The sequence below is a fragment of the Saimiri boliviensis genome, chromosome 6 (assembly GCF_048565385.1).
Source record: "Saimiri boliviensis isolate mSaiBol1 chromosome 6, mSaiBol1.pri, whole genome shotgun sequence".
Classification (NCBI taxonomy): Eukaryota; Metazoa; Chordata; class Mammalia; order Primates; family Cebidae; genus Saimiri; species Saimiri boliviensis.
The window spans coordinates 60673604-60692808 of record NC_133454.1 but is presented as its reverse complement, the minus strand read 5'-3'; the positions used below and the strand labels follow the sequence as shown (position 1 = coordinate 60692808).

Genomic DNA, 19205 nt, shown 5'->3' with positions numbered 1-19205 from the left:
CAGGTTCCTGTAAGGATTAAATGAAGAAACGTGGAGCACGTCTGGCACTTAGTAAACTATCAATTAATGCCTGCTCCATTTCCCTGGAATGGTGCATGGGTACTTTTTAAATTCAGGGCAACATTGACACCATCCACTCCAATACATTTATATTCCCATCTCCACTGACTCATTTGGCTGGGAAAACAAACCCACAAGCCAATTCAAACAGAGGCCCAGAAAGAGGAGGGGGAGAGGCATCTTACAATCTATCAGAACTTTGAACCTCATTTTCTTTTAACCAAAAGAGCACTACCAGTAGGAATTTATTTTTATTTCTTTTATGACACTTCTGAAACTCTACTAACCACAGTTGCTTGTGCACAGGTCTGTCTTCCTCACGGCATGGTGGACTCCTCCAGTCAGTGGCCTCATCTAACCTCTCTCCGAACTCCTAAGGGTTAGGCACAGTGTGTAGCACATAGCAGAGGATCAATACATTTTTGATGAATCAGTGAATGGGAATGAGTGAACAAAGGAGTGGAGTAAGGGATGACTGTCAAAATGAAGGTTCTGAGACACAATGCTCAAGTTCTTTCAGGCTCAGCATCCATCCATACTTGGGGGACTTGGCTCAGATTTTGCCATCTGACAGCTTCTAGCCACAGTTGCTATGAAAGGCCCTGCCTTCTTTGGGGCTGTGCTGGGGGCTGTGTGCGGAGAGGGTGGTGAGGTCTTAGAGGGAGGGGAGGCAGTAGGGAGGAAGGTGCTTCTCCAGCCCTCTGCTTCTCCTCCCCTTGAAAGCAACAGATGGAGAGAACAGAGGGGGTGGGAGCGAGCCAGCGGCCCCTGGTTGGATGTATTTTTACTTCAGGTGTGACGTTGAAACCATGCGGGTGTATTTTTAGTCCTGCCCAGTGGGCGGTGTGTTCGCCTGGGTTGCCTTGGAGAGGACTTCTTGGAGTTGCTAAATTGGAGCTGCATCTGTCAGGGCTCTTGGGCTCCAGCCCAGCTCTCCTCCCTCAGGTGGGTGGACAGGTCCATTACTGGCGAGTATGGGGCCTAGGGCAGATCGCAGTCTGCTCAGCCCTCTTCCCTTCAGACACTTGCATGCACACACCCCTCCCGGAACATTAAATGCATCAATGTGTAATCTCAACACAGTGAAAGTTAAAACCGCTCTGTGAGGGCAAAAATGCAAAGAGCTTGACACATGAGACCTGGTGGGAATGTCGCATCCAGCCCCTTCATAACAAGGAGGGGTGACTCTGGCAGTGAAAAGAGAAGTGGAACAGCCCCTGTGACATGAGTTTACCTATATAACAAACCTGCGCTCTGAACCTAAAACCAAAGTCACAAACAAAAGAGAAAAGAGAAGTGTCTCCTGAAATCAGGCAGCTAGTGAATGGTGATCAGAGATTCCATCCAAGTCGCCAGAAATTCAGCCAGTTCCCATAGAGAAAGAACTTCAAGGGGAAGAGATGGTGTGAGGAGGTGAGACCTAACCATTTTGTCTTGGTCACAGTCAAGGACTAAACACGCACCCACATACACTTGATGGCACTCTGTTAAGTGGTCTTATATGTGCTTATTGCATTTAGATACCCCAACGGGCTTCTTATTCCCATTCTACTCATTAGCAAACGGATGTGCTGTTTTGTTAAATGATTGCACCAAGCTATGCAGTGAATGAGTTGGGATTTAAAATCTGGGTATTCAAACTCCAAATCGTGTGCGCTTCCTTCTCTCCCATGTACTACTCGTGAACAGTCACTGGACTCACTTCATCTGCTTTCCCCTTTTCTCTACTACCCTTGAGTCATACACATCCTGGGGCCCAAGAATTGAGCTGCCAGGATTACCCTGGGAGCCTCAAGACTGTTGCTGTATGAGAGAATCTCCACTTTATCCAGGGAGTTTCCAAAAGAACCTCCTCTTTTAATAGTACTTGTGTGTGTTTGAAGAGGCCTTAACATTTTACAGATCTCTCCTTTCCTCATTTGATGCCTACAGTCAAGCTTGTCTAAAGAAGTTAAATGATTTGCCCGATGGTAGAGTCAGACCTCAGACTAAAGTCTCAGTTCAGGTTTTTCCCACTCAACCATGAAATGGATCAGTGCTTGGGAAAAGCAGAAAGACAGGCAAGCTGGCTTAGCCCAGGCCCGGCGAGAAGCCATGTGAACCTTCATGGCCCCAGCTTTCTGTTCTCCTCCTACCCCACTCCACACCACCCATTTGTATTACCAGGAGGTCCAACTGCTGGTTGTCTTTTTTCTTGTAAGGGGGACAGACCTTCTTCATGAATGTAGCTACCATTCACCAAGAACCTTCTGTGTGCCAAGCACCACCAGCTGTTAGCATGGGTTATTTCATTTAATCCTAATATAAGCCTGTGAGGATAAAAGTCAGCAGATTTCAGAACTTCTGGATCTCTTTTCAGTAAGCCCTGTCTTGGCAGGAACCCTGGATAATGCAGCTCTACCTAGGACAGGCCAGTGAGCCGTGGAAGCAGCAGGATCCACCACTCCTGAGCACACCTGCTCCCTGGGCAAGACAGCTGCAGCCTCTGGGCCTGTCAGCAGGAGTTGCAGAGGCTGGACTTGGCATGGGAGGCCTTATGATGCCATAGAAAGGGCAAGGAATGGGCTTTGCCTGGTATAGAGGAAATCCGAGCATGGTTTCACTTTTCAGATTATGGCTCCAGCAGGATCACCCCCCTGACTATAGTCAGCAGCTGAGATGATACCTTGGGTGCCAGTGAACCCAGCTGCTTCAAAAAGCAGGAACAGTCTGCTGGAACTCCTAGCCCACAAAGCCCTGCCGAGAACACAGCCTGGAACATCTGCCCACAGCACCTAGTAGTCCAGAGGCCCTGGCATGAAGCATCCGGTTCCAACCTCTCTGCTTGGAGTAGCTGCATATCTCCCACACCATTCTTGGGCCACCTCACCCAACACATTCCGGGAATAACGAAGCCCAATGCCAGGGAAGGCAGAGGGTTAAGCCCCAGGGTCAACTTCACTGGAGCCAAAACACTCTTTGGTCACAGGGTGGAAGAGTTCTCTCAAAGACACTTCATTAGAAAGTGCCAGTTCCCAGGGTCCTGACCAGGCAGCTGCTACAGAGGACAGTCACACAGGACCCACCCTGTCTGTCTAGCCTCAGACATAGAGAGATTCCTCCCACCCCATCCACCAGCCCAGCCCCAGGATCGGTAGCATGGCGTCATTCTCTCGGGACTCACCTCCCTTGGGAAAAGTAGTGCAACTCTCCCACGCTACACTGCGGGCCTGAAGATTTGCAGTCAAATCCACAAATACTTTTTTGAGCCTATACTGTGTGCCAAGTTTATATCACAGCTATTTTCTATGCCTATCTTTTCCTCTCTCCCTGGACAGGACCCCTTTACAAATTTAGCACAATGTCTTACAGATGCTGGAGCTCAATTAATAATTAATTGAATTGTAGAGTGAAGACCACTTGACTGGGAACCCTTGGCTGCGCCGCCTCTCAGCATTTACGTCCTGGCTCACAAGCTCCTGCCTGACACCAATACATCCAACAGTGGCTGACACCCACAGAACGCGGACCACCTGCCAGGTTCTTTACCAAGCACATTTCCTGCGTTATCTCATTTAAACCTTATGACAATCTAGATGAGGAGATGGTACAGTTTTTAGCCCCATTTTACAGGTGAGGAAACTGAGACACAAAGTTTTAGTACCCAGTGATGGAGCCAGAGTGTGAACCAGGCAACTTAAGTCCAAAGGCTGTGCTTGTAATCCTGAATCCTGCTCCCTCGAATGTACCAGACTTCACATCCTGAATGGGCAAAACCAACATATGCTGGCCCTTCTGTTTAAAATACCCCCATCTACCAAACACGGATCTATATACCAGATATTATCTTATTGTATTCTAACTATTATTGTTTTTCTTTTTCATAGTTGAGAAAACAGAGGCCCCAAGAGATGAACTAGCCCAAGATGACAAAGCTAGTTTTCACCAAGTCTATTTCTAGAGCACGATTCTATTTCCCACTGCCTAACACGGGGCCATGGTTGCATTTGCACCTCTAGCTATAGGGCTGTCAGGATCATGTCGGGAACTTCCATGACCTTTAGGATCATCTCAAGGGAGTGATCTGAACACTGCCTACTGTCCTGCTCTCTTCTTTCCCCACACAAGTGTGGATTCTGCCCATCCAGTCTGCAGGAGATAGAAACAAGTGCATTTTAAACAGGGCTCCAGAAACTCACATTGTTTTTATTGAACTAGAGCTGGACTTCTGCATGAGCTCTCTGGTGGTCCCATGCCGGTAGAAGTTCTGAGCTTGTGATATATGGGAGATGAGACTGACAGGAAGAACTGGACACACGGTGTGGAAAGTGCAAGATTCTCGGAGCTAAGAAACTGAACAGGAGGCAGAAGAATGGTTTGAGGCAGGGTTTCTGGCGCTGCGAGGAAGGAGATCATTCGCTGATAGACCAGGAAAGGGTTGGAAGCAACTTGGAAAAGAGGGAGAAGTTTGGAGTGAAGGTGGGGCTTTCCTGAAGCAGATGGAAAGAGACAGACTGCCTTGGCATTCAGGTGGAAAACTGTCACTACAGACGCTTATAAGGCACCTATGCACATCAGGTGCTGTTCCAAGAGTTCATTGATTAAGAGAGAACATTTAAAATTTAGAACCCAGGAGTGGACCAGACCGGACAGCGAAGACCAAGAATGTAGGATCGTGGCTAAAAGTATCAGTAAGACCATTCCAAAGAACTGGCCTGTAAGATGGGCTTACCCACGTAAATCTAGAGTCTGAGTGCCTGGAACCTGGCTCCCTGGGTGCGGTCTGCATTTTGACGCCAGCTATTGCTCGGTGACATCAGGTGGGCAGTGTGGGATGGGCCATGGTGTGAGCACTGACATCACTGGGATCAGCAAATGCTACAAAACAGAGCTGCTCCCCTTCCCCACCTCGAGAGATATTTGCCGGCACAGCAACCTAGAACTATGGTGTGTTTATGGGGTGCTCCCTAACCTATTTAATGAAGTCCAACAAGCTTTGAGGCAGTAGCTACTTCATCTAAGTGGCTGACTCTAAGGTATCATGTAAGGTGCTGGGGATAAAGCAATGAGCAAGACAGACGCAGACTCTGTCCTCCGGAGTCAACAGTATAGCAGGGGAAACAAATAAGGTTGACACAAATGCTAACATAGTTAATTCAATTGTGAGTAATGCCGCAAAGGAGACAGGCGGGGTCCGGAAGCCACCTCACCCTCTCCCGGTGACCCGCAGCTCCACTCTCTAGGTTTTTAATGGAAAGGCGAAGCACCACTGCCCTCGCCGTTTTCTCACTGCTGCTGCCTCCAGCGCAGCTTTTCCTTATCAATAATGGGCAACGACGTTAGCGCCTCCGTGTCCCTGGTTCTCAGAGAGATTTTCAGCCTTAGGGAAGGGAGCCAGCACCTTAGCAGAGCAGTCTACGCAAAGCCAACCTCCTCCCCCACCAGCACCTGGCCAGGCCTAGCTCCTGCCACTCTTCCGCTCCTCAGGACACCATGGTTTCCATGGGAACCCACTCACTTCAAAGGGGAACGAAGGAGACTGGAGGGGAGGAGGGGGAGGGAAAGCTGGATTAACCTCACCCTCTTGGCCCAGCCTCTGTGCCGCTAGCAGCCTAATCCCCTGATTGAGGCAGCACCTAACATCCGACCATCACCAGCATGGGCAGGTGGGTGTTGTAGTTCAAGCTAAGCTTAAACCTCTTTGGGAGAAAACCCCAGGGTTGAGGTGGGGGCTGGGGAAGGAGAGAACTGAGCTGGGTCCAAACCTGTGGTCCCTCACTCCACCGGCCTCCCCTCTTCGGACCCCCTCTCAGTGCTGCTCCTGGGCCATAAACACAATTACCCACGATGTGCATCCAATCATGGGATCTGCTCGGATTAGACTGCAATCATTAATCTGAGCGGGAGCCCCTGGTTGCTTTGCTGATTAGTCCAGATGATGCTCTGGTATGATCCAATTAAAGACAGACGCTGCCCTCCGTCCCCCACCCCACAGTTTCCACATCAGAAGGGAACCAGTACATTTCATTAACACATCCTCATACACAAATAAAACCTCCCGGGCATTGGCAGGCTCCCTTCCCTCTGTCATACTGCCCCTCTGCCACCCAGCAGGGGCCTAGGCAGGGAGGGCTCACCCCCACCCTTCCTTCATCTGTGGTTCTAGGAGGGGCCATGATGGGGGCTCCCAAAAGCTAGTGTGGGCCACTCATCTGAATGGAAAGGGTCTGGTTACATTTACTGACATGAAATGCCGACTCCCTGATGTGCTTTGGAGCAGCCAGGCTGCCCCAGGCAGGCAAATCTAATTAAAATTACCCGACCCTACAGGAGGCTGAGCTCCCTCCCCGGTCATCCCTGGACAATGGCTGCAGAGAGAGGGGCTGGTACTAATGGGAGAGGTGTGGTTGTGGGAGACAACCCTGGGCCTGTCGGGCCAGAAGCAATGGCAGGACAGGAGAGCTGGGAAGCCAGCATGGTACTGCTGTCAGCTTGGTGTCCTGAGGTGCTGCGGCAGCCACCTTTGCCTGGGATTCCTTCTTCCGGATCAGACAGCTGCAGACATACTTTGGGCAAACACCAAGGGTTGCGGGTGGTCAACTCCATGAGAGAAGCTAAAGCCATGGAGGGAAGGGGAATAGGAAGAAATGTTAATTGCAGAAAGGTCTGGGCCATACTTCAAGTGACATCCATGTGGTGGCTCCCATGGGAGCGATGACCCACTTCTCCTACAGGTTGGCCTTGGTAGGGTATGAGCCTGGGATTGTAGGAAGGGCTTTGGAACCCAACGTTCCCATTGGTGGGACGGAGTAAACCCATCTGTTTGGTGCCAGACATGGAGCCAGGTGCTTCCATGGGCCATCTCATTGACTCTTATCAAGTCTGTTGCTTAGGTTCCATAGGGACACAGAAGCTCAGAGAGGCAAGAACACAGTGGAGGTGAGTTTGGAAACCTAGGTTTCCAAAAACTGTTATACCACTAATCTGAGGGTCTTTCTAAACCATGATCTATGTTCACTACAGGCCCCTGCCCCAGGGGTCTGAGTAGCTGTGAGGTGAGTCTTCAGTATGCATAGGAGTCCCCTAGGATCTTGTGAAAGTGCAGATGGTGAGTCCTGAGGCCTGAGTGGGCCTTGAGAGTCTGCATTTCTAATCAGCTCCCAGGTGACATGATGCTGCCAGTCCACAGGCCATACTTTGAGTAACAATACTCCAAATAGAGTATGACAAGCATATGTCATCAGGTAGTCGGGCAGTTTTCAGAGGCCATGTTACTCCCCTCCCTCATGCTCCCCACAAAAGCGCAAGCCCACTGCACCTCGCGCCGGTTAATTACAGGTGGCTGTGCAGCCTCATCTCCCCACTCCCAGCTTCTCTGGCCACTGGTTGTTCCTGGAAGGTCCTTTCCCACCACATTTCTCCACCTAGTGGGGCGTTTTACTCAATCTTTAGGGCCAAACTCAAATATCACCTCCTCTGTGAAGCCTTTCCTGTTGCTCTGACCACATAGCACTGGTTTCTTGTTTGCACAACTATCGCTGCCTGGAGAGACGGAGGGAAGAGCCTGTACGTCGACCCTCCTTCCGCAGGAGTCTAGCATGGCCTGCACATAGACATAGTAAGGATTCAATAAGAGAGTGTAAAGAAGGAAGGGTGGAGGAAAGGAGGCCCATCCCACACTGGGCCTGCTAGCTTGACCTTTCTTAGAGTCTCCATGACAAGTACAGTGACCAGGTCCTGGAGTTCTTTGGGGCCCAAGCCAGAGCTCTCCACTGGCAGGCAGCTGGGTCTGGCCCCTGTGTTTCACAGGGCAGGGCACAGGGGCTGTGTTTTGTCCCTCTGCTGGGCCCAGGAGGTCCCCAGTGCCAGGATCGGTGATCAGGGCCCACTGCTCTGTATTCCCACCTGTTGGTTTTAGAAGCATTCGGCTGATCTGAGAAACTAAAAATAATGCCAATGAGAATGAGAGTAACAGCCCTAATTACCACCATTACCATAAAGGCACTGTCACTGGGCTGGGGGGGAGGAGTCAGAAAGAAATCAATCTTCCTATTCATTAGTCTTGGGTGAATCATTCCACGTGTTACTGGCATTCATACCTGCTGCAGTGTGTGTCCAGCCAGAGGCGAGTCACACTTACTGATGCATGTGAACATATAAGTTCCCACAAGGGAATGTGAGCAAGGCTCCAGCCTCAACACTGAGTGCAGACTTGGGCACCTCTTCTTAGTGGTTAAAGATAACTAAAATCCCTGCAGGAGCCTCATTCAGGCCTATTCTCAGGTGACGGCATCTTCATCCCCAACCATGTACAAGAACGGAAGTTCATCAAGGAGATAGGCCTTTCCCTGAGCCCCATCCCACCTCTGCAACATTCAAGACTCAGTCCTGGATGCTTGGGGCAGATGCAGAACAAGATGAAACAAGCTGCCTGCTCTCAGCAGAACCTACAGTCACACCCAATACCTATTGTTCAAAAGCAAAGAGTACCATGAATCCAAGTGGGGTCCAATAACCAGCTGCATCAGATTCACCTGGAATGCTTTTTAAAAAAATGTATATCCCTCTTCCTATAGCTTGATCTACTGATTTGACATCTTTGAGCATGGAACCCAGAACCATGTGTTTTAACAAGCTCTCCTGTGACCTTCAGGCCTCTTAAAATTTGTGGACTGCCAAGTCCTAGAGGGTGCAGTCAGAGGTCCAGTGCTCCAGTGGGCTTGATGGAGGGAAAGCAACAGTGGGGAACAGGGTGAGGAGAGGATCCTGAGGCAGCAGCCTGTTGGCTTGTTGGCTGAGTGGAGGGTTTCTGATACCCATTAACGCTCATCTCCCTGGTTGAGATAGGAAGTGCTGCTCTTGGAAGATGCTGCCTAGGCCTCTATATCTCTCCATAGACATTCCCAAAAAGCTAGAGTCACTGTGGCCAGCTGGGGGTTTCTTGATTGACAAGAGAGAGAAGCGGGCTCAGGGAGAATAGCTATTGGCCATGATCTCTGTCGAGCCCACCCTTAGACCTGCATTCTCATCTCTCATGGCTGAGCTGGCCTTAAAGCTGGTCGAGGGCTGTGGACACAGCTGAAGTGTCTCCTACCTGTACACAGCTCGCTTGTCAGCCTCCAGCTGGGCCTGGGGGTCGATGGGGGCACTGGGCACAGGTGTGCTGGCAGCAGCTGAGGGGGCGGAGATGTGGACAGCCTGGGCCTTGGAGGGTGGTTGGGCGGTTGCCGTCATCTGCAGAGAGAAGAAAGGGGAGGTGGTGGGTTAGCATGGCCAGGGTGCTGGTCTCCAGGCTACAGTATGAGGTCCACTTTGGCCTGTGCTGTACCTGGAGGAGAGCACGTGGGCAAGAGAATTTTGAGCACACAATGAGCATCCATTTGCATGTGTGCTATAGCTGGAAGAAAATCAGGCTTTCTTCAAATGAGCATGTTCTAGAAAACAATTTTGGGCCATCCAAAACTAGGAGATGCCCAGCACATCTGAAAAGAGATGACTCTTAATGTAAATGTGGTAACCTTTGCCCAGAAGTAGAAAAAAACAGTAGGATGAAACCTTTAAATTGTGCTTATGGGTCATTTGGACTGTGATACATTGATTTGATGACTTTGAAAAGCAGAAAAAAAGGAGCTGAATCGGCTCTCATTTGGACACAGGTTTATTTATTCCCTTTAACGCAAGCGACAGGCAACAATTCCAGTGCTTTTGACTGATGACTGAATGGCTCTCCAAATCTGGTTTACTGGCCATTTGAAGATAGGCAGGCTCTAGTGGGTAATGGACAGATTCTTGTTCCTTGCCATAACCAATATTTAGGGCAGGGGTTTTCATAGTCTGTGACATCTTTTTGAAGGTGTCCCAAGGCCTGCAATTTTGTGCCAATCGGAGCAACTCCTTTTTATATTATCCGTTCTACCTAAGGTTTTGTTTAAAGAAATGGTTCAATGGTTTAAGAAATTTTTTAAAACCCTTTTTATGGAATTTCATGCTTTTTTATTTCCTTCAGTCAAATAAATCTCTAAAAGTGTGAATGATGATAAGCCTCAACTGTTCTCTTACATCACTGCATCCATAGCACGAAGCTAACTCTACCCACACTGTGTTGCTGGGCTGCATAGACTTATCTGTGTTCTTCTCTGAGGACTTGCTCACTCCTTCATCCCCAGCTTCCAACTGGCACAGACTTAGTAAAATGATTTGATGCTTAATCAAGGTATTTGCGGGTAAAATGAGTGAGTGAATAAGTGAATGAACGTGGCTTGAAAGAATCAGATATTTTACAATTGCAAAGCTCATCATATAAATCTAGGTCCCTGCTTTCTGGAAGAAAAAGTATTATACTTCTATGAATACAAGCATTGCTGGTGCATATATCCCCCAGACATTTGCATGTCTTCATTTAGATCTTCTCTTCATTTAGATCTCCGCTCAGATGCCACCTCTTTGGAGTACATACAGCCCCTCTGCCTTTTGCTTTATTTTTCTTCATAGCCCTTACCATGACTATATTCTATATTTATGTGCTTATTGATTTTCTCTTCACTCCCAGCTAAAACTTAAGCCCATGGAGTGATTGCAATAGTTGTATTCCTAGGACCCAGAATAGCCTGGTACTAGTAGGTGCTCAATAAATATTTGTGGAATCAATGAATAGATGAATGATGGGTGGTGAATGAGGTTGAGACTATAAAAGAGATGTACCTGCTTTCCTAGATGGTATTATTGCTTATGATACCATATAGGAATCAAGAAATACCCTTGCCACTGCTGGTTGATGTGGGGGAGACTTTCCAGTCTCAGTGGGTAAGAGGCTAGACATAGCATCATGGTGCCTGGAAGCCAGAGACAATTTCTTGAATCCTACTCTCTCCCTCTAATCCTAAGCTCCTATTTTCTCATCAGTAAGCAAATTGGTGACTTTTTGGGATTATGGATATTAAGGAGGTGCTGTAAGAAAGAAAGTAGAAGCAAATGCTATTCTAATTTTCAAAATAGAGAAAGATAGTGAATTTTGAAAAAACTACAACCCAGTAGTCTTCACTCTAATCTGGGCCAGATTCATCCCTTCATTCACTAATGCAACTGATCATTTCTTCAGATACTTCTTGACTCCCTGCCATGTACCAGGCACCGTGCTTGGCACTGGGGTCACAAAGATGAGTGCCTGCTATCAGAAAGCTCAGTTCGTGGATCTGACATGATCATTAAACTTGCAGATCAGGAAAACATGGTGTAAGTAACCTCAGCAAGGTATTTCCCATGATAGCCTTGCAGAAAATGTGGAGAGAGGCAGCCTGGTGGACAATTGCATGGATTAGCAAACTACACCCAAGGGATGACAATTAAAGGATAGATGTCAGCTGGGGGCAGGTTTCCAGAAGAGTGTCACATGCTTCCTCCTTATCCTCTTATTCAGCACTTTAATCAGTGATTTAGAGAACATCTAAAGAAATGCTCAAGAAATTTATGAATGCTGTGAAACTGGAATCCAAAAGATCTTTACAGATTTTGGCAAGGGGCTAAATCCGATAAGATTAATCTTCATCTAATAAGTTAAAATTTAACACTTCTAACATTTGGGCCAAGCAAAATCAATATTGAAGTGCAGAGAAGGAGAGACATGGCTTAGTAGCTGTGTTTTAGTTGACAGCTGGCTCAATATATCCAAAGTGTAATGTCTGTCAAAAAAAATCCAACCTAAACTAATGCTAGCTGAGGATGCATTCACAGAGGCATCGTTCACAGCGTGCAGAAACTTCTGGTCTTGCACGACTTTGATTAAACAAGCACATGAAAGTACATTCAGAGTCAGCCAGGATGGTAAAGGGATTCTGTGCTTCATTGTATGAGGAATATTTGGAGGAACCTGGAATATATAAACAAGGTTTGGGGGATGGGGGAAACATGAGAGTCCCCTTTGAATATCTGAATGAGGGGATTTTATTGTATCAGTTCTGCATGAGTTGAAGGGCTAAACTACGAACAATGCATTAGATCTATAACAAGGAGACAACCTAAATATTACCTCTCCAAGCCCCCAATTCTCTAAGGCTGGAGTGGGCTCCCCCACTTTCCAGGTAAATTTCCAGCCACTACAGAGGCCAAGTAGAGTCGGACTGACCAGCTGGGCCACCATGGAGAAGATGGGAGCTTCAGCTGGGTGGCTCGGTTATATGACATCTGAAGTCCCCTCCAACTCTGACAGGCTCAGACACCATGAGGGTGTTTTAATAATCACCACCCACCACACAGCACTGGTGAGAGGCTCAGATTCGACGATGTGTAGTATGTAAAAGTGCTCTGGAAACTCTAGAGTGCTTCACAGATGGAGGAGAGGTTGTTATTATTAAACACGAGATTTCCGGAATGTACTTCTGCCATAAAGCAAGGCACAGCGACATCTGCACAGCTCGTTTGAGGGTGAAATGTAGGGGGAGCGGTGTGCTCTGCTCTGCCCACTAGGAGTGAATTTCCTTGTGTCCTTGAAGGAATCCACGAGTGGCTTCTGTTAGCTGAGCTCCTGAGATGAAGAGCGTTGAAGGAGGTGCTCTTTTTCCTCCCACCTCCCTCGTCCTAGGCAGGACTTCAGGGAAAGGTCGGGCGGAGGGCCCTCATGGGTGAAAGAGGAAAGCTCAGAATAAAATGTAAATCAAAAGCGGACACTTGCCAGTGTCCCAAGAGGCCCCAGCTGAGAGGCTGTGACTGGCAGAAGGACGGGAAGAAGACAGCAGAGCTGGTCTGAGGAGGACGATGACTCAAATTTATATACCTCATGGGGGCCAAGTCAGCAAACTGCATTTCCTGCCGGTTTGGAGAATGAGTGTTTATCCCCAAATAGGTTTCTTTTTCTAGCCAGAGACATCTACTTCCCAAGAACTGGAGCGCAAGGGAGAGGACGGGCAGCTGTCCACAGAGTTTCGGGGCCAGGAGGATGGGGATAACTTGCAGTAAGTGTTTTGGGGGAATGTTATTGGGCAGCACAGCCTAAAGAGTAGGATCACGGGTAGACCAGGGCAGGGTGCGGCTATTAAGCCGTGGGCTGGAACTGCCTTGTTCTGGCTTGTGAAAGCCAATTGTTAAATTTTCAGAAATGTTGCAAGCTGGTTGACATCACATCGGGAGCTTGAAATTGGCCATGGTAGGAGCATTTACACCACGGAAATTGGCAATTCTGCAAATCAGGGCTTACCCCTGCCCTTCCCCCGCCCCACTCCCAGAGAGCAAATTGTTAAATATTTACTAGCACACCTCTAATTTTGGTTTTTCCCCAAGTAGCTTTCTTCCATTCTTTGTAGTCTGGAATGGGAAGAAACTTGTCTTACCCATGCCAGGAGGCCACCTGGTGCATTCACAGCTGGTCTCAGAACTGGCCACTCCAGATTTGGAGCTTTTCTCCAAGGAGCCCTCAGAGCACTCTGGAGACCCTACCTTGGCAGCCCGCTAGGGACAGGGGCAGGTAGGCCATCAGTGCAGGCACGGAGGACTGTCCCTTCTCAGCCAGGGGAAGCTAAGGGACAGAGGAGAGGCAATGTGGAGCAGTGTCCTGAGAACTGCCTTGGAGACCAGAAAAGCCTCAGAGAATGGAGAGAGCAGAGGAGTCAGCCCTGAGTGTGATGCTCCTCTGCCAATTATTAACTACGTGTTTTGGGACAAGTTTCTTGACCTCTTTGGTTGCCTAAGTCGTCAAATGCAGGAGATAATACTCGCTCTACAGGTTCAGGCTGTTCAGATTAATCAAAAGAACCAGACATTGGCTACTGATGGGGCAGGAGGCAGCATTTCCTCGGGAGGCCCCTGTGAGATGTGATGTTGTGCCAGCGCCTACACATGTGCTAATAAAATATTTCTGGGCTGGGTGCGGTAGCTCACGCCAGTAATTCCAGTGCTTTGGGAGGCTGAAGTGGGCTCTGCACTTCCCATGTCCTCTCTTGGCCTAGGGTTCTTTCTTGGGGCAAAGACCCTGGGGCCATTACCTTCATGCATTTCCCTCCTGTAGATGCTATAACCACTGGACTTCTCTCTGCCGTCTAACCAGAGCCAGTTCTGCCTTAAGCTTGCAGCTAGGGAACCCCTGCCCAGATTCTTAGTTTGAGGGTTCCTTCTTTTCCCAACCTAAAAGGAGTAGGAAGAGGCAAGGGTTGTCAGATGTATGTGCAGGTGTGCAAAATCCGAGTTGGGCTGAGAGATCTAGCCACACGGGCAGTCTGGCCTCCTACTCATGAAAATGTGTAGGATACGCTCTCTGGTGTGTTTTAAGGGGTGCTGGGAAGCATCTTACCTACCTGAAGCCCCCACAGATGCTTCTTTTCTGTTAAGCATCATCTTTTTCCACTTGTAGGAGGACAGTGACATGTTTTGTTCTAATAAGCTAATAAAATATATCTGGGCTGGGTGCTGTGGCTCACACCTGTAATCTCAGTGCTCTGGGAGGCTGAGGCAGGAGGATTGTTTGAAGCTAAGAGTTCAAGACCAGCCTGGACAACAAAATGAGAACCCATCTTATAAAAAGTAAAATAAATTAGCTAGATGTGGTGGTGTGTGCCTGTAGTTTCAACTACTCAAAAGGCTGAGGCAGGAGGATTGCTTGAGTCCAGGAAGCTGAGGCTGCACTGCACTACGGTCGTATCGCTGCATTCCAGCCTGGGAGACAGAGTGATACCCTGTCTCTAAGAAACAAAAAAAGCAAAAGGTTCCGTAGGCTTTCACGTTTGACGATAACCCTGTGCAGTTGGTTATCATCATCTCCATTTTGCAGATGAGGAAACAGAAGCCCACCGAGGGCTTTCCTGACTCACCACACGATGTGAATTGGAGCATTTAATTACTTCACTTTGAAGAAGAGAATGGGAAGATTTTTCCCCCCTCTGTGAAAAAAGAGGCAGGAGGAGGTGTAGTGAGGCTCAAATTAGAATGAAACTTCAGCCCGCCCACCCGGCACGTGCTCTAAGTCTCTGTCTAGTCCACCCCATCCTCACTGCTGGTCCCAGTTTGTCCCTCTCCCTCAACAAACCTCTCCCCTACAAGTTCAAATCATTCTCCCAACAATGATTGTGCCAGAAACAGTTCTCCCACGCAGAACCCAAGTAGGATGGCACAGCTGGTTTATTCAACAGAGGTGGCTCACTGCTGGGTTGACTTCCCTCCAAGCCTACAAGGAGCTTGGTGACCGAGGGCACAGAGGAAACCTGCCTACAGGGGCTGCAAGCCTTCCGGAGCCTGGAGGCCTGAGTTTTGTTCACCTGCTGCCTCCTGCAAGCTTCCCTTAAGACTTCCTCTCTTGCTCATGGGAGGTGGGAGCAGATGGTGTAGAAGGGGGGCTGACACCAAGGTCTCTCCAGCACCCACAGAAGATGGTTGGCACTGGGGAGAGCAGAAGCGTTGGTTTCAGATAGCGCTTGTTTTGAATCCTACCCTTACCACTTACAACCTTAAAGATGTAACTTTACCTTCTGGGGCTTCAGGTTCCTCATCTGAAAAATCGGCAGGGTGCTTCCTACCTCCCACAGCCATGGTGGGGATGGCTATCTCCTCCAGTGGATGATGGCAGAGCATCTGGAACAGGGTCAGGCTCCTCTGCCCCAGGCGTGCACGGCCCTCAGCAGGCTGCTGCGACCTGCTTGCTCACTCGCCTCTCTTCCTCACTAGACTGTATGATCCTTGAGGGCAGGACCAGGGCTTTCCTGTTTACTATAGTAGCCTCAGTGTCTGGTAGAGAGAGCATCTGAAATGTCTGTTGAATCAGGAGTGACTGGTACAGAGTGGGCGAGTCCGGTTGAATGCTATCATTTAGCTGCAGATTTACCTCCTTGACCCTGAATCCTCGGGCCACAAAAGAGAAGTCTGCAGCTCCTGACCACACAACTGACTGAGGGGAACAGGGGGTCCAGCGCAGAGCTGGAGACGATGCGACAGAGCACAATGTGCTGGGGATGAGCCTCTGCTTTGTATTTGGCTCTCTCCTGCCTGTGTGATTTGGGCAAGTTACTCAACCTTTCTCAACCAGGATCCTCATCTATAAAATGGGAATAATTATACTCAAGGTACAGGGTGTTCAGAATTAAATGAGACAATTACATGCAAAGTAGCCGGCACTCAGTAGATACTCAGCATATGGCGGTTATTGTTAATATAATCCACACAGCCTACAGCCCACAGCCCGAGAGCTGGCTGCTGCTGTTTCTCTTGCGTGGGCTGCCCTGGGGGTCCTGCCAGTATGGGTGCTACCCCTGCTGAAAGAACCCATTCTGTATAAGCTCCCTGGGAAGCAGGCAATGGTGAGTTCAAGTACAGGAAAAGGGGGCCCCCGGTGTCACAGAAGGTCATGTTACATGTTACCAGCTTGGAACTGAGGCTCAGAGGAAATGAATCACTTCCCCAAGGCAATGACTCAGTTCCTCTGGGCCTCAGTTTCCCCATCAGGTAAAAATGGAGCTATTAATATCTCTTCCCAGGGCTACTATGAGACCATATGTGAGGGTGCATTGCAAGCAGCAGATGTCGGCAAACCATGGTTTCTAAGCAATTCTACTGCTTCCTCTTCCTAGATTTCTCCTTTGAATCAAATCCAAATCCCACCCCCTGTTCAGATCCTGCCCAAGTGACCCCACACCTCCCATGCCTCCCCCCACCCCTCCTCCACATAGTCTTGCTTGCTGTGACTATTACACCCACACACCCCTGCCCCCACAGAGTCTCTTTCTGAAAGCACTGAACACCCAAGCCTGCACCTTCTCAGCACAGGCACTCTGTCTAAGAAGGACATTCCCTCTTCTGAGCCCTCCACCTGACAAGGCAGAGTGGGTGCCAGCCAGCTCCAGGAGGGCCCCCTTAGGCTGCCAAAACCTTGTGTTCTGACCCCCTGGGGCTGCCCAGGCCTGGCCCTCTAGGGGCTGCTGCCACTCCCTCCAGCTCGGAGCAAGCCGGGTATGGGATGTTTCCTGGCAACCAGGAGAGAAGCCAAGGACCTGGGAAGAGGGCAGGGCTTGAGGCCACTTGGTAAACATCAAGTTTGGCCTGAACAGGTAGGAGGCAGCAGGGGGCATGAACAATGTTGGGGGGCACAGCCCCCAGGGTGCTCCAGATCTGGGTCTGCTCAGGTGAGCTGGAGTTCGGGGATATGTCCAGTTTAAAGACATGGGTGACCCAAGCAGGCAGAGAGATCACTGGGCACAAAGAGAAGAAAGGCCAGCAGAAAAGGAAAAAGAGCAGAGTCTTCTTTGATGAGTCAAAGCAAAGGAAGGTGGGTCCCCATATGGTCCCTGGGGTGTTGACCCCAGGGACAGAAGGACCCTTTTGTTACAGTCACAGAGAAAGCTTAGGGGAACTTTGAGAGATGCTGAAAACTGCTCACAGACAGCCTTGTCATCTGCACAGCCCTCTTCCCCTTACCCTATAGCCTCAGACCTACCCACGGTTACTTGAATGCACCTGATTGTGGCCATCTTCCTGCTCCCATAGCTGCCTCAGCAGGGACTGTCCTCATGTCCGCTGCAGCCTCCCTCCCATCCAGCTACAGCTTCAACTCTCCCAATAAGCCTTTCCTGCTTTTCTGCCCTCCTCAGACCTACGCAGGCTGGATTCCTGCCTCGTCTGAACACCTGCACCTCAACACCTGCAACAGCAGGCCCCTTGCCTGTCTCTTGAGCGGGCTGGTCTCCCAGCTCCATGCCTGCCTGTGGTGCACTCCCACGTGTTAAATGACCAAAGGAGACAATGACTGAGTGACGTGTTCAAGGCCTCAGGGGTCCCAAAGTGGGAGAGGCCAAAGAACGTTCCTCAAAATATTCCCCAATCCAGTTAGCCCAGGGAGCGGAAGGGCTGGCAGCAGAACCGGGCCGCCCAATGTAGCTCAAAGAGGCTCTCGGAACAGCGGGCCTTGGTCACCTCCATTCTGATCCTGGGCCAAGTGGATAGAACAGACCACAGAAGAGTTACTGAGTGGTGTACAATGGGGTTTCAGTTTGTTAATTAATTTTAAAAGGGTTTGTAAGTGATGATTTACAAAATGTGACTCATGGAACATTGGCTGGCCCTAACTGAATTTCCTGGGTGGTCAATGACAGGAGGTTAAGAGAGAAAAGCTGTTCCACTTCACAGCTTTGTGCCATTTCCTGTGAACTGATGCCCCCTGCCCATCCCATCGCTTCCCTCTGGAAGATCCTTCCCTTTTCTCATAGTCCCAAACCAGTGATTTCCAACAGGCCCTTCTGAGGGCATGCCAGAACCCCAGTGTGTGCACAGCTCTGGGTGTGTGTCTATGTGTATGTGTGTGTGTGTGTGTGTGTGTGTGTGTGTGTGTGTGTGTGTGTGTGAGCGTGTGCTCATAGCTGGAAAAACCTATTTGACATGCCTATTGTGTTCCTAATAAAAAGTAATTAACGTTGAATCCATCTGTGCTGCCAGAGATGAGCGGGTGATTGAGTGAAGGATCAAGTTGGGGTGGAGGTGAAAAGGGGCCGAGGAACACCACTGTACTTTTTCTACCCACACTCTCAACTGCCTCGTAAGGCAGGGAGGGCAGTTATTCTCATTTTATAGATGCAGAAAATAAGACTCCAAATGGACTGTAAGCTCCAGGAGGGCAGGAACTCTGCTGATTTTGTACCCCAGTACACAGCACAATGTCCGCACGGTCCACAGGAAGCACTCAGTGTTTATCAAATGGATGAGTGAATCAAAGAAACAGCTACGAAATTACTTGCCTAAATTTGTATGTCATCAGCGATGAAGCTGGGACAAGGCCTGATTCCTGAATTTCTACGAGGTTGAGTCACCCCACCCTCCTCTTCAGACCACAGACTACAAGGACATCAAGCATCCTGGGGCCCTAATTCACCTGCCCGCCTCCTGCCAGGCTGCACAGACACCAAAGCTTTCTGAAGATCTACTAAGACCAACAACATGGGAAAGGGAGGCGGAGCATTTGAGATCCTCCCCAGACCCGCGGCTGACTTGGATCACCGGTCCCCTGATTTATTTTAGGCTGTGTATCCCTCGGCCATTAACCATGTTTGTAGCTGTTTAGGGCATTTATCCTGCTTGGGGACAAGGGGGTAGACTATAAAATCTCTGTTTTTGGTAAATCTCAGAATATAGTAAGTTCATCAAACAAAAAACCTAGACCAGGCCAGTAGAGTGTTTCTTCCCAAGCTTTAAAGTCATGCTGA

General features: G+C 49.2%; 1 protein-coding gene across 5 annotated transcripts in view; it reads right to left on the bottom strand.

The window, feature by feature from the left end:
• The window catches only part of PKNOX2 (PBX/knotted 1 homeobox 2), a 269623-nt gene that overhangs the window by 57742 nt on the left and 192676 nt on the right, over positions 1-19205 (bottom strand). For all 5 annotated transcript variants that reach the window (XM_039470683.2, XM_039470684.2, XM_074400798.1 and 2 more), the window contains one exon: positions 9134-9273. In XM_039470683.2, coding sequence (XP_039326617.1) covers positions 9134-9273 — 140 coding nt within the window. The remainder of the gene's footprint in view (positions 1-9133; positions 9274-19205) is intronic.